A 14,598-nucleotide genomic window follows, 5' to 3' on the forward strand; every position below is an offset into this window, starting at 1 on the left:
GCAGTTTTTACGTATCACAAGAGTTATATTTACCATTCATGGCATGCTTTTGTACTCAAGTATATGGCAGATACATGTTAATTACAGTTATTTTTATATGCTTTTAGTATGTATCCACCTCTTAACCAGTATCCACTGTAAAGGTCAAGTATTATAAGATTGTGTTCTTTTCCTCTGTGGACTCCTTACCTTTGGTGGGGAATGAAACTCCAGTATGTGTGAAAACACATTTTCAGTAAACATTTTTAATAAAAAGACCATTTACGATTAATTTCAGGGAACTTATTCTAACTATAAAATAATGTACATTAAAGTTTTAAAGTGTATTTTAAATTTACATTTTGCAGTCTTACAGAATTATTCATTATTTGTTACAAAATTTTAAAGCATACAGTTTATGTCTTGATTTGACAGTGTGAAGATATCTTTGTGTGGGTTAAATAGTTATAAAAGCAAAATTTTTCAGTAGTTCTTATTTTACTTGAATACCAGTAGCAAGACTGATAACTTCTCATTTTCCTTAAAATCTATCACTGTTTAAATGAGGCTCTTGGGAGAACATTTTTTCATTTGGTTTTTGTTAATGGTTGTTCTAAATAACATTTAGAAAAGGAAAATTTGTTGATTGTATATTTTGGAAAAGGCAGTTTAGTTTTGGAACTACCACAACAAATGTTAAGGCGCCATTGCTGCTAAGAAAGAAAAAGCACTGCCAATTAAATTCAGACATGCCATCAACTGTAAATCCATACTGATTTCAGAGATGTTAAAAGTGAATGTGCGTCTTAGAATTGATGTATACAGTGTTTCATCATTTTAAAATTTATTTACTTTAAATGCAGTCTTTTAAAAATTTGGAAAAATTGGACATGCTAACAGTTTTTTTTTTTTTTTAAATGAGTGTGTACAGAGATAAAAAGGCAGTGCCATAGTATCTACTATGATCAGATGGCGCATGATATATAATTAGTGTACTTGTTTCCGTCTCTGGAGGCTTTATTTTATAGTAAAATGTCTAAAAGCTAAGTAAAAACTTAGACTACTTTGGTTAAGTTTTTCTGTAGCCTATAATCATCTGTAGTAACTTAAAATAATATTAACTGGCCCATTTTCCCACCCATCCCCCTGAAATTGTAACCTTTATTTAAATGTTACCTTTGGTCTTTTTCACAGTGACATTTTACTACTGCATGTAGGGAGTTCTGGTCAACCTTTGAGATTAACATACGTTGTTATTATTGTAAAGTTTTCCAAAGCATAGGATTCAGATATTTATTTAATTGTGCTATTAGTAGTACATATTAGTATATTGTCAGTTTTTAAAAACTATATTTTCCCATTAATAGTCTTTCTGGAAAAACACCTCTAAAGTTTTAATACTGAAATTATAACTGTACTAGTACTTTCTTTGTTAAAAGCATTGCTGTTGAAATTTTTTAAATGTTTATTTTTTCAATGTGATGCTGCTCCCCAGTTTTATCTCTTTTATTTAAAAAAAAATTTTTTTTTTATTACACAGCACAGTTATATGCAGTATAAGCTTTTAAGAAAAAGAGAGATCAGAACAGTACTGTAATACTGATTAGGTTTAAAATGGCACTTGCTTACTTCTTAAAATCAGTTCTTTTTTCATGAAATTGGGGCATAGCATTAGCAATTGTAACTCTTCAGATGCTTTTTTTTTCCCTTTTTTTTAAAACATAGTAACTAATTAAATTGCTCCTTTCTTCCTTCTATGTGTGATCCTGATTCTGCTGGACTTTCTGCTGAACTTCATGACACCACCACTTGGGATTTTGCCAATTTTTCTTGTCACTTAACATTTGGCGTGTTCCAAATGGACTTCATATTTATTATGTGGTATTATAGCACAATGATAGATTTCCTCAAGGACCATCATCTCAGATGGGATCACCTATGGGGAGTAGAACAGGTTCTGAAACCCCTCAAGCGCCAATGAGTGGTGTAGGTCCTGTTAGTGGTGGTCCTGGTGGTTTTGGTAGAGGAAGCCAAGGGGGCAACTTTGAAGGCCCTAATAAGCGTCGTAGATATTAAACATTCTTTCATTCCTGGCTACTTAGAGAAAAAAACCTCAGTGGTATGCCTTTACACTTTTACTTGTTACCTGGAAGAAATGGTTTTATTGTTAATGTATGTAGACTTTAAAGTTTTTCTTTTGTAAAACAAGGTTTTTGTATTTTTCTTTATTCATACATAAGCTTTGTAGATTAGAATGGTAATGGTGATGCTCATCATTGTGAATGTTAAAATGTGTTTGTGACTTTAGCTACATATAAGTATGCCATAGAACTGTGAAGTCTATGTAGTTACTTAATCTCAATAAAGAAATCATTTTGGATAATTTACAAATGTTATTAGTGGTATTCTCTCATAGTTTTACTAAACTTTGTGTAACAGTAACACTTTGGTTGCTTTAATTAATCCCAGCCATTTAAAAATGAAAATGATTTTCTGCTTTTTAGTTTTTGCAAGTAGCACTGAAGATAGAAGCTTAGTGAAAGCTAATGTCAGTAAGGGGTGAATAGAATAGTACATTGGGGAGGGATGTGGGAATGGGTTTACATTTGTATAAACCATTGATGTTCTTTCTGTGAAATCAGAGTTGCTGTCTACATTTCATATAAATTTTGAATATTCAAATATTCTGAGAAGGAATATTAAGGATATCTTTGTCCTGTGCTGATTTTTTTTCAAATAAACCTTTTGAATCTTGGAAAAATAAAAACTGTTTGGAGGCAAATCTCTTTTGCTTATAAAATAATGTTTATTTTTAATCTTATCTGCCATTATTTGGTGTCAGTATCTAGATCTTAACCCTTTAAATTTTCTTTTAAAATCAAACAATACTGTTAGGTTGGATGTTAAGGGAGGATTTGGTGTGATTTAGAAGAAACTAGGCATTTCTTGAGAACGTTTATAGAAGTACTAAAGATGGATTAACTTTGCAGTGTTGTAAATACCTTCCTGTAGTTTGGTAAGTCTCTCCAGTAAACATGTCTGACAGGGCTAGTTGTGTTTGTTTCCAAGGAATACAGTTCAAGTGGTGATCTTTATTTAAAAAAAAGGGGGGGGGATTAATTTGTGAATGGCTAAGGTCATTGGAATCAGATTAGATCCCTTTACTGTCAAATACGTATTTTGAAGTTTGATTTTCGGTACTTGGAAGAAACGGATTTTATCACATTATAATTGTTATTCTAAAACAAAGTTCTTGCTATATTTAAATTTTTGTATGTCAGCCATGTTTAATTTAAAATTACATTTAAGGAATTATATATTTACCTTAAACCACAAATCTAATGCATCATCCATTGATCATAACATAGTTATTTCTCACGTAACATTTCAGTGTGTTTACTGTATTATGCTTTTAGCATTTTAATGAAAAATACTCTGCTGTTTTGAAATGAACAGTATGTAAAAATTAACTCATTTTTGCATGGTATATGTTTATGCTGGAAGGCATACTTTGTAAAGAAATAAATTTCGTTAATTTAAAATCTTGCATAAAAGCAGGTGTAAAGCAAAATTGAGGTGCATTCTTTTGTAACATTTTTCTTGTGTACTATTTCACATATTTTTTAGACACAGCTGTATGGATGGAATTATTTTCTAAAATTTGCGGTTTTTGTAGGCTTTTGTTTTTTGGCAAATCTTTGAAAACATGATTTGGAGATTGTAAATAATAGTCAAAAAAGACCGTTCTCATCACATTTTCCATGTATATGAGTTGGCAGGGAGTATTTATTTTAATTAATTAATTGCAGTGTAGGGAGTTTTAACATTAACTATAATTTTTAAATGATATCTGTTGCACCTAAGTATACCTTTCCCATCTATATTTTTATTCATATAATCCTAGGTAATTGCTAGCACTGTATTTTGCTTCAAAGCTGAATTAAGAGTGGCAAAAACTTCATCCTTTGATGTTAATACCAAGCTGTCTTTGGCCAAGGCTGTGAAATTCTGTAACATTGATTCAAGAACATTTGAAAGCCAGTGCACAAAGAGATGTCCTAATCTCCTGAACATTCTAGTGTCCAGCTCAACTCTGGCTCCAAGAACAGAGTTCTACACAGCTTTTTCCCTGCATCAAGAAAATCTTTGTTCCAGTACTTATCAAGTTTACCCTGGGAACAGTCAGCTTCTGAGTGACAGTCAAGTGGAGCATCTGTGAACTCCCAGTTATTCAGTTTTTAGTGTTTTTGTATAAACAACTTTGTGGCTGCTTCAGTCAATATTTTTTCTTGTGAATTAGTGTATGTACTGGGAAGATATTTGAGTGTCATTTGCTTAAAAGCAGTAGATATAAAAATAAATAATAGTATTAGCTTTTCTAAATAAGTGTGAATTTGTCATATGCTACCATAATTCTTTCCATAAAAAGGTAATATGAAACAATCTTAGAATTATATCACAATATTATTTTTCTTTTTGTGTCATGATTTGAAATACTGAGTATAAAGTCTGTAGGATTTAGATTTCATATGCTATTAATATGTAATTAATGTACATAAAATAAAGGAACACCCATTTTCCTAATTATTTTGTCAAAATTTCCCCATTTTTGTTTTGAAGATAAATTGGTTTTCTTGACAGATCTAGCTTTTTTGTTTTGTTTTTGTTTTGTTTTTTGACAGATCTAGTTTTTAAAGAACTTTTGGTTCACCCATGTTTCATAAAATCCAATTTGTTATTCCTTGAGTTTTTGGATTTTTCTTTTGAATATGAGTACTGGGCATTCAGTGAAAGAGATTATGTTAGGGGAAAAAATAACCTGTTTTCACCAGAATTGCCATTAATAGAAGAAATAGAAATTATCAACAAGGAATTAATGGAATGTTAGATCTTGTTTCTCAAATACTAATTGAAATTACATCTTTACGTTTTATTCAAAAACATACTTGAACATTTCAGTAACTTGGTGTGTATATGTAAAGTCTATAATAATTATTTAAAGTAGTAGTGTGAATGATTAATCATTAATATTTGGGGGTTTGGTTGATAATTACAACCTAGATTCTGAATGAGAAAAAGATTCGTGTGTGATTGAAATAAGTGTGTGATTTAAAAAAAGTGAGTATGAAGTTTATGTTTAAACCTTTCTTAAAAGGTTTAAAATGTAGTGTTAAATGGGACTATCAAATAGATACATTATTTTGCAAAAATAGAGGAAATTTTCTGGGGAGTACTGTGGTATTTAAATGTTTTGTGTGTGTTATTGTGTTATAATATCTAGTAATATGTTAAAATATGTTCCTGAAATATAAGAGAGTGCTAATGATTTGAAAAGTCAGACTTACTATTTTCAAAAATAAGTTAGTGAACACCCACATATCTAACTCCTAAATTAAACAGTTTTAAATATGTTCCTGTGCTTACTTCATCGATAGATATTTGTAACCATGGACTTATTTGGGGCGGGGTGGAGGGGAGAGGTGGAAAGGAAGAAAACCAATTTATTTATCTTCAAAGTAAGTAGCAAGTCCATCACTTAAGTTGAATAGACCCGTGTGGGTTTATTTCATCCTAAACAAATGATGATTAAATGAATAAATCGAGAGTAGTGTCGTACTTTCAAGAGCATTATTTCCTTTCTTGCACCTTTCAGAACTAAATTTCAAAAAATAGGAAATAATTTTAGTGTGCTCATTTTACATAATTGTTTTTCACAGTTGTGTAAAATGAAACACACATAGCTTCCCAGTTGAATGTGGACAAGTAATTTATAGAACGTCACTCTGGGTATTGAAATAGTGAAGAATTTCAGAATTTTTTTAGTATCTGATCTTAATTTTTTTTAATAGTATCTGATTAAAGTCTATGTATTATATATTGTATTAGCTTTTTTGTCAAAAGCACTGTCTTCTAAGTGTAAAAAAAAAATCTTGAAATTTTTTCTTGATTACTGAAAAAGAGTATTAATAGTTGAAGTTTGAATCTTAAAAGACTGAATAATTAAAGGCACAACCAGAACACTGTTACCTTGGGAATATTACTACTTGCCTTTTTCTATAAAATCATGTATAGTTTATAAACATCTTCAAGGGGTTCCTATTGGTTGAAACTTACTATTTGATTATTTTTTTATTTAATTATTTTTTTATTTACCTGGTGGAATCAGTGGAATGTTCTTTATGATACACAGTTTTCCTTTTCAAAAAGAGAAGCCTATATTTTCTAGATGGAGTATACTGCATTTCTTAAAGTAATCTAGCCAGAATTTGTAGTATACATTTTTAAAAAATTGTTTTTCAAGTATATTGTTTTATGGTTTGAATCACTGTCAGCTCTTACCAGTTCTTCCCTCTGCAATAGATACTAGATTTTGTTGATTGTGTTTATATAAAAATCTTAAGTTAGAATTACTGTTTGTCTTTCTGAGTTAAAGAAATGGATTTTAAAAGATGGTATTCTGCTTATACATGTACATAAAATGTCAGTTCTGTTTTATACAATATAATCACCCAAATTTCATGTGAGGCACTTCTATCTCAAAGACTAATTATAATTAGTAGGATTAGGTAGAATTAAGAAGTGTACTTAGTAGGAATACATGATTTTTTAATATTCAACTTATTTTTTTAAAAGTATCATTTGGGGCACCTGGGTGGCTCAGTTGGTTAAGCGTCTTCCTTCGGCTCAGGTCATGATCCCGGGTTCCTGGGCTTGAGCCCCACATCGGGCTCTGCTCAGCAGGGAGTCAGCTTCTCTCCCTCTGGTCCCCCTCCCCCCAACCTTATGCTTGCTCTCTCTTGCTCTATCTCAAACAAATAAAATCTTTTAAAAAAAATAAAAAAAATAAGAGTATTGTCAATTAATAAGAAATGGTTTTTATTAATTAAAAATAAGGGTTCTGCATTGCATCAATAGTAACATGTGGACTTTACTTGAGTAGTAATGTAATGGACCTAGAGTTTCTTAAATGCTCTATGTAAGTATGTTGTTTGTAGTGTTGAAGACTTTGGAATTGATATTTATATCTAAAATTTGTTTCTAGCTCTGAAATTATCATTTCAGATATTTAAGGTAGGAAATACATAGATATGATGTAGTGTCAAAACTTAAAGGAGTAGCCACAGTAATCCACTATATTTTATATTATATCTGTGACTGGATCTCTTAAGACATATTCTTCCTTGTTTCATCTTCTTTATGCAAAATATCAACCTACCGGACTTGTGAATGTGAATGAGAGTTTAGGTATGTTTTGGGATTTAGAAGAACTATGTAAATATAATCCTATCACTATTAACTTTGCCAGGTTTGGCCTATGAGTTACTTGACATTTTTATTTTTGTATGCTTATTTGGACAATTTATTTTCTGCAAATTATATTGTACATTTTGCCAGAATAATTGTAGTTAATTTTTTCAGGTTATTTTCATATTATTAGATAATGTTAAATCAGTATCAAATGTGACACATTGCTTAGATTTACAAATGTTGCTTGGTGTTTTTATGTAATGAGAAAAAGTAAATCTCACACATAGTGATTCTCTCTTAATTTCTGACCTTTTAAAAGTGTTAGAGGCAGTAGTAACTTGCTCAGTGGTTACTTAGTCTGTAATGATAATTCTTAGAATTGCTTAGAATATTTACATGTTCACGGACTGGTTAGAATATTTTAAACATTAGGAATCAGCAGTTTAGCAAAGTAACTGTCTACAAAAGATACTTTCGCAGTCATACAGAGTTTATGGGGAAGCCATGTCATTCAGAATTGCACTATATTCATGTATATATTGTACCAGTATGTATTGAGGGTCCTATTGTTTGTTGTACCCTTTCCTAAGGCTGAGATACAAAAGTGGAAAAACAAAATCCCTGCTCTAAATTAAAGACCAGCAGCCATGTGAATATCCCTCCAGATTGGTAGTTCTCACACTTCAGTGTGCTTTAGAGTCACCTGGAGGGCTCATTAAAACCGATTTCTGTGCTCTACCCCACAATTTCTGATTCAGCAGGTCTCAGGTAGGGCTAAGTAATGTGCATTTCTAACAAGTTCCCTGATGATACTAATGTTGGGTTTGGGCACTCTTTGAGAATCTCTGTTCTAAAGTATTACTCAAAAGAATCACAGTAACTTTTTTGTTTAGTTGATTTTTGTTGGTGGTAGCATAGGTGATTGTCCTGGTACATTATATGCTATTTAGGATCTCTGGCTAATCATTGAGACCATTCAAAACACTCCCAAACTTTTCCAGCTACTGCCACTTGACAAGTACTGCAAAAAGTCCATTATTTTTAAGTAGGCTATTGAGTGCTATATCTTAAACACAAGATTTTTAAACTAGGATTTCATTTTTGTGTCACAAGCCTAGTGAATTCAAGTGAAGAGGGAATATAGAAAAGTGCAATTTGAAAATTTTGTAAAGGTTTTTCACTTAACTGATTTTCAACTACCTATACCAGTATGAGAAATGAAACAGTGTAATAATGTTTTTGTATTTGAAGATGCTTGGGGCGCCTGGCCAGCTCTAGGACTCTTGCTTGACCTTGCTGGGGTCGTGAGTTTGAGCCCCATGTTGGGTGTCGTGCTTATTTAAAAGAAAAAAAAAAATCTTGAAGATGCTTATGCCTGACAGGTTTTAGAAAACTGTCCTGGTCTTTGCTTACCATCTTGGTAAATATGAATACAATGACACTATCTTGATGGATTAAAATGATGGCTCAACCTTTCTCTTTTGTGAACTCATCTTTTACTTTTCTAGACTGAAGATACAGATTTGATAAATACATTTTCTAAGACAATGAGTATATTTATTAAAAGTAATTTTCTCTTGGTTTGCAGCTTCAATTAATCATTTTAGAAAGTAATGCCACCAAGGAGTTCAATAAATGGAAATTGTTAAGTAATTTTATGGTAAAAACTATAGCCTGGCTTATGAGACCGTACAAAGATTTATGCTACACATATGTATTACTCAAAGTCTGTTCAGAATTATGCAGTACATTAAAACAAATTGGTCCATAATGAGAGCACATAGTTGCAATATTGATTATAGTTCTTTTCAAAAATTTTTGACTATATTAGTGCAAAGCAGTCACCTGGTTTATAGCTTTCTAAATATCTGAGCAGGTATTTTCTAGAACCTGTGTATGTCTCCTAAGAATATCTGTGTATAGGAAATAAGGAGAGAAACTTGTTTGTAATTTAGATGTCATCTGGGTGCCTCACTCTCTTGCTTCCCAAAGATTGCCATAGCATAACGATCCTCTCAGTTTTGCCAGGAGATCCACGTTGACCAAGCATTTTGTGGTTTTTGTGAACTAGAAATGGGTTTGACTCTGAGAGGTTACATATCTGTCATCAAGGAAGTCAACTCATCTACCCTTTTATCTTTTAACTTTGCACCAACCTACCCCTCCCTCTTTTTTTTTTATTAAGAAGTCAGATTCCTTGCTCCAGGGGAACCCAGGACTTAAGGAGACTACTAGGTTTCTTCCCCAAGGTGGCTAATGAGAGTAAAACTTTGTTTCATCTTAAATAGATGAAAAAAGTTACATGATTAGATTTCCTGTATCTTTGTTTTTCCTGTTCAGTTATTTATGACTAGTTTTCTTCAATCAAGAAAATGATTAACTCCTGTGGCAGTACTTCGACACTGCAATGAATTATATTTCTACAAAAGTCAGTGCTTAACTTTATTTTTAGGTACACAAATACAGAGAAAAAGGATAAAATTTGAAAAAGGAAGTTGTTAACCTATACTGAAGTTTTCTGATTCATATTGTGATTTCTCTATATAATAGTGTCCCCTTATCTGAGGAGGAAACGTTCCAAGACCCCCAGTGGAAAAGCACAGATAGTACCAAACCCTGTATATATATATTTTTTTCCTAATTACATGCATGTCTGCAATAAAGTTTAATTTATAAATTAGGCACAGTAGTAAGAGATTAACAATAATGACTAATGAAAAATACAACAATTACAACATTATACTGTAAATAAGTTATGTGAATGTGGCCTCTGTCAGAATATTGTACTCAATGCCTGTGATGATGTGAGATGATAAAATGCTTTTGTGATGAGATGAAGTGAGGTGAATGTCATAGGCATTGTGATGTAGCATTAAGCTACGAGTGACCTGACCATACGTCTGAAGAGTGTCATCTGCTTCCAGACTGGGTAACTGAAACTATGGAAAGCAAAACCACAGATAAGGAGGATCTCTGTACTCCCTGTGCATCTGACCTCATATGTAACAACCCCAATTATTATCCTACTAAGCAGGTATAAAAACTTTAGATTTGTACTTGCTCAGTTGCTACTATTAGAATTACGCATGATGAATAATTAGGAAAATTCAGAAAACCTTATTTTTTGTTTTCTTTATATTATGGTACATTGACTTTGACCTGGAGCCATTAAATCTTCTAAAATATTAGAGGAGATCAGAGGTTTTGGAAAATGACATGCTCCAAATTTAGGGGGTAGGAACTATAATATGGAAAACAAGTATTCAGATTGGTAATTTCTGCCTTGCAATATAATATGCTTACATTTTTAGGAGGAATAAGTTTAGTTTATGTCCCAGTATTTGTGTTACAATGTCAGAGCTGAGGTAAACTAAGGTTCATATTATGATCTTTTAGACCTCTGAATGGATGAGATATTCCCTAGGTTGATTGAAATTATAGATCTCAAAATTTGAATTATTTTGCAGCTACTTGTAGCATATGGAAGAAGACTACCTGTCACAAACAGTTTATAGTCATTCTTTTTTATAGATCATATAAGTATGATGTACATGTTAGGTAATTTAGCTAATTTAAAGCATTCAATTCTGGTTTTCTACAGTTGATGTATTGACAGTTCCTTGCAGTTTGGGCACTGCAGATAATAGCTGTACACAGTAGAACAACCCTCAGCTCCCATGGCACTAGTGTTCTAGACATAGAAGAAATAGAGTCAAAATAATTTGAGGTCATAAGGGTAGAGAAAATGACAGCTTCTATTTTAGATAAGACGACTAGAAAATACCCGTCTCAGGAGACAAAGGGACATTGGTCAATTTAGTCTGCTGATAAAAGACACCATTGTGATGGATGAAGTGGATGTCATAAGTCTACTGTTGGAGCTGTGCTGTTCAGTGTGGTGGCCATATGTGGGCTATTGAATCTTTGGGACTATTGAAACTAAGATTTTTAATTTTATTGTAATTAAATCCAATTTATCAATACAGTGTTTAGCATATTTGGTAAAAGGCGAAAGATCTATGCGATCTGAAGAGAAACCAGAGTATTTGGAACAACTTGGGTATGCATGTCTCCTTTTACATCTTCAATATAATGAAATCTAAATACACAAATATTGGAGAAAATTTACCAGTTGAATTAGATGTGTAAAGTACAGAATTGGAAAGATTTGGTATGGAGAAAAGAATGTAAACTATCTCAATTTTTAATATGGCTATATGTTGAAATGTTATCTTTTGGATATATTGGGTTAAATAAAATGTACTATCTAGCTAATTTCATCTGTTGCTTTTTTTTCTCTTTAATGTATTTCTTGGAAATTTAAATTTTTTACATTGTATTATTTTTCTTCTGGATAGTGCTGGTCTAGAGTAGTAACTTTGTCAAATTTTTTCTTTTCGTTACATGGATGTAATCTCAGAATCTCATTACATGGTGTAATTAAGCAGTTCATTTATTTTTATTTTTTAAAAATGAATACTTTGAGGTTGAACTTTAGAGTTTATGTATTCACCATTAGGTGTTAGATTGATTTCCTGGGAGTATAATTGCTTGGTGTTTGTGTAGGAGTGCAAGAAAGAAATTTGAATACCAGTTTTAGGAAATAAATTGTACACATTAAGTTTACATTTATTCCTTTCACTTTTGTTACTTTTCTTATGTGTTTATTATCTACTTCATAAAATTTTAAGTCCAAAAATTTTTGTCATACAAGATTTCTCTTAAAATCTTTGTGTGAAGTTTTTGTGTTCATTTATTTGTTTACTTCATTCTATCTGGGATGTCAGCTCTAGGAGAGTAGGGATCTTATCCATTTAGTGATTTATCCTCATTTTATATTACATCCTCATTAAATGTTTTTTAGTGAATGATTTACACCAGCCGAGGGCAACACATGGTTGTTGACATGAGAATATACCATGAATAAAATATGGTCCTTGCCCTCTTGGGATTTAGAGTATAATGGTTTTATGGAAGCAAAGTATAAGACCAGTTGGTAGTAAGGAAGGGAATAGGAAATGTTCTGAAAACCTCAAAGCAAGTATTCACTTACATTGGGGAGACTGGGAAGAATTCACTAAGATGATAACTTTTGAGCAGGTCATAAAGGTGAGTAAGTACTTGCCAGCTGTAGGTTTTTTGGAGGTAGAGGATAGGGAGGGAGGGTTGGGGATGATGGAATGGTGTGGTCGGAAAGGCTAATAAGTGAACAGAGATCCTGATCTGTTAATAAGGAGCTGTCTAGGGGAGGAGGTAAGAGTAGAGCAGGGAAGAAGTAATGTTTAGATAAAACTGATTGATCTAAGTTGAGGAGTTTTGATCCTTGCCTTTTAGGTGACTGGCTGTCAGGACAAGAATTAAATGAATCAGAAAGCAGAGACCACATAGAACATTGGTTCACTCCCACACTCTCCACCCCCCACATGATATTTGAAAGGATCTTTAGTGTCCATGATGATTGTTCTGATTCCAGACAGTAATTCAGAAGTAGAGTGAATTTAACAGACTAGTGTGTTGGTGGGAGAGGGAGAGAGGAAAAGTGATCTAGGAGTTTTCTAGTTTGAATGATGGAGGTGATGGTGGTAATAACCATTAACTGAAACACAGAAGGTAAGTGTGTTCAGGATCCGGGGTGGGGTATGTAGCTGCTTGAGGGAGAGAGGAAGGTTTTAATATTTCGGTTTTGAGTACTTATGATTGATTATTGGGATTTTAAAACTCTGGTAAATATGTTCTCAAGGCACTGTCATTTGTTATGAAGGTGACTATAATACCCTCCTAACTTGTCCTGCTTTTACTTTTGCTCTTGTAATTTAGTTTCCACATAGTATCTAGTGCATCCTTTTAAAATGTGAGTTAGGTCATTGTAGGTCTCCTTTTTCAGATGCAGTAGCTTTCCATTTGAATTAAAACTCAACTATAAGGGCGCCTGGGTGGCTCAGTCAGTTGGGCGTCAGACTCTTGGTTTCAACTTAGGTTGTGATTTCAGGATCGTGGGATCAAGACCCACTTGTGCTTTCTCTCTGTCTCTGTCTCTCTCAAAAAAAAAAAAAAAAAAAAAATTTTTTTTTTTTTTTTAAACCCAACTATATTGTAGGCCACAGGGCTTTTATGCGGTGGGGGGGGGGTGGGGGGTGGGTGGAATTTATTTTATTTTTTAAGTAATCTCTACACCCAACATGGGGTTCAAATCCACAACCCCAAGATCAAGATCAAGAGTTGCGCACACTACCATCTGAGCCAGCCAGGCACCTCTAGGTCACAGGGCTTTATATGATCTGTTCTCAGTCTACCTTTCCAACCTCAGTCTACTTTCCACCCCTTGTGTACTAAACACTAAAATTGTTCCTCTGTCTCCCGAGATATTTTTGTAGGTTTCTTAAGAGTCTTTCCCCAATTGAATTTTCATTCCTGTCACTTTGTCAGTATATATTTACTTGCTTGCTTGTTGTGCCTACATTTTATTCATCTCTTATCAGTGTTCCCTGTTTTATAGCGCAACATTTGACACTAAGTATTTCTTGAACCAGTCAGAGAAAATCAGGGAGTAATGGCATAGATTTAAATGTAGTTTTCAGTACCAATTAAAGTGTGTGGATGAGAATCCCAGATTGCTTATTCATTCCCTAAATAGTTAATGGACATTTTTGTCTCAGCTTGTGCATATAATAGTGAAGAAAACAGAATTGGTCCTCACCTTCTTTAAGCTTGAAGTCCAGTGGGTGGCAAGAGAAATCATGGGAAGAAATGATAAATTCTTCGACAATTTCCTCATTGTATTGAGCATCAGAGCAAGAAGAGCCAGTAGAGAATGTGAGAGAATAGTCCAGTTTTTAGTAGAATTTAGAATATGTACCCCTACATATGTCTATATAGAAATATATCTAAAAAGAACTAAAAGCAACTGGTGGGGAGAGAGGAAATGTTGAACGGAGTAACTTGAAATGAATGGATGGAAGTCACACTTTGAGGCTGGAGAATTGATGAGGTTGTTGGCATGGAAGGCAAATTTTTAACAGTTGGAACAATAAGGGTTCTTAAATTTTTTTAATTAAAAAAAACTCACAAGTGTATGTTTTGTGTATTGGGTGTCTGAAATACAGTGGTGTTTTGGTGTTAATGGAACCCCAAGCATTAAGGAGACCAGAGGAACTGGAAGGAAATATAAAAGCCTTCCTGAAGTGTCAGGGGCACCTGGGTGGTTCAGTCAGTTAAGTGTCCAGCTCTTGATCAATTCTTGATTTTGGCTCAGGTCATAATCTCCGGGTTGTGAGATTGAGCCTGTGTCAGGCTTTGTGCTGTGCATATAACCTGCTTAAGATTCTCTCCCTCCCCCTCTCCCCCTCTTAAAATAAAAAGCCTCCTAAAGTG

At 33.1% G+C, this 14,598-nt stretch overlaps 1 protein-coding gene across 1 annotated transcript in view; it reads left to right on the forward strand.

Moving 5' to 3' along the window:
• The window catches only part of PSPC1 (paraspeckle component 1), a 48,323-nt gene extending 41,685 nt beyond the window's left edge, over nt 1–6,638 (forward strand). Inside the window, exon 7 of the mRNA XM_032402450.1 lies at nt 1,870–6,638. Within this exon, the coding sequence (XP_032258341.1) occupies nt 1,870–2,055 (186 nt within the window). The 3' untranslated portion in view covers nt 2,056–6,638. The remainder of the gene's footprint in view (nt 1–1,869) is intronic.
• The last annotated feature ends 7,960 nt before the right edge of the window (nt 6,639–14,598 follow it).

This window comes from Phoca vitulina, unplaced genomic scaffold (genome assembly GCF_004348235.1).
Source record: "Phoca vitulina isolate PV1807 unplaced genomic scaffold, GSC_HSeal_1.0 scaffold5, whole genome shotgun sequence".
NCBI classification, from domain to species: Eukaryota; Metazoa; Chordata; class Mammalia; order Carnivora; family Phocidae; genus Phoca; species Phoca vitulina.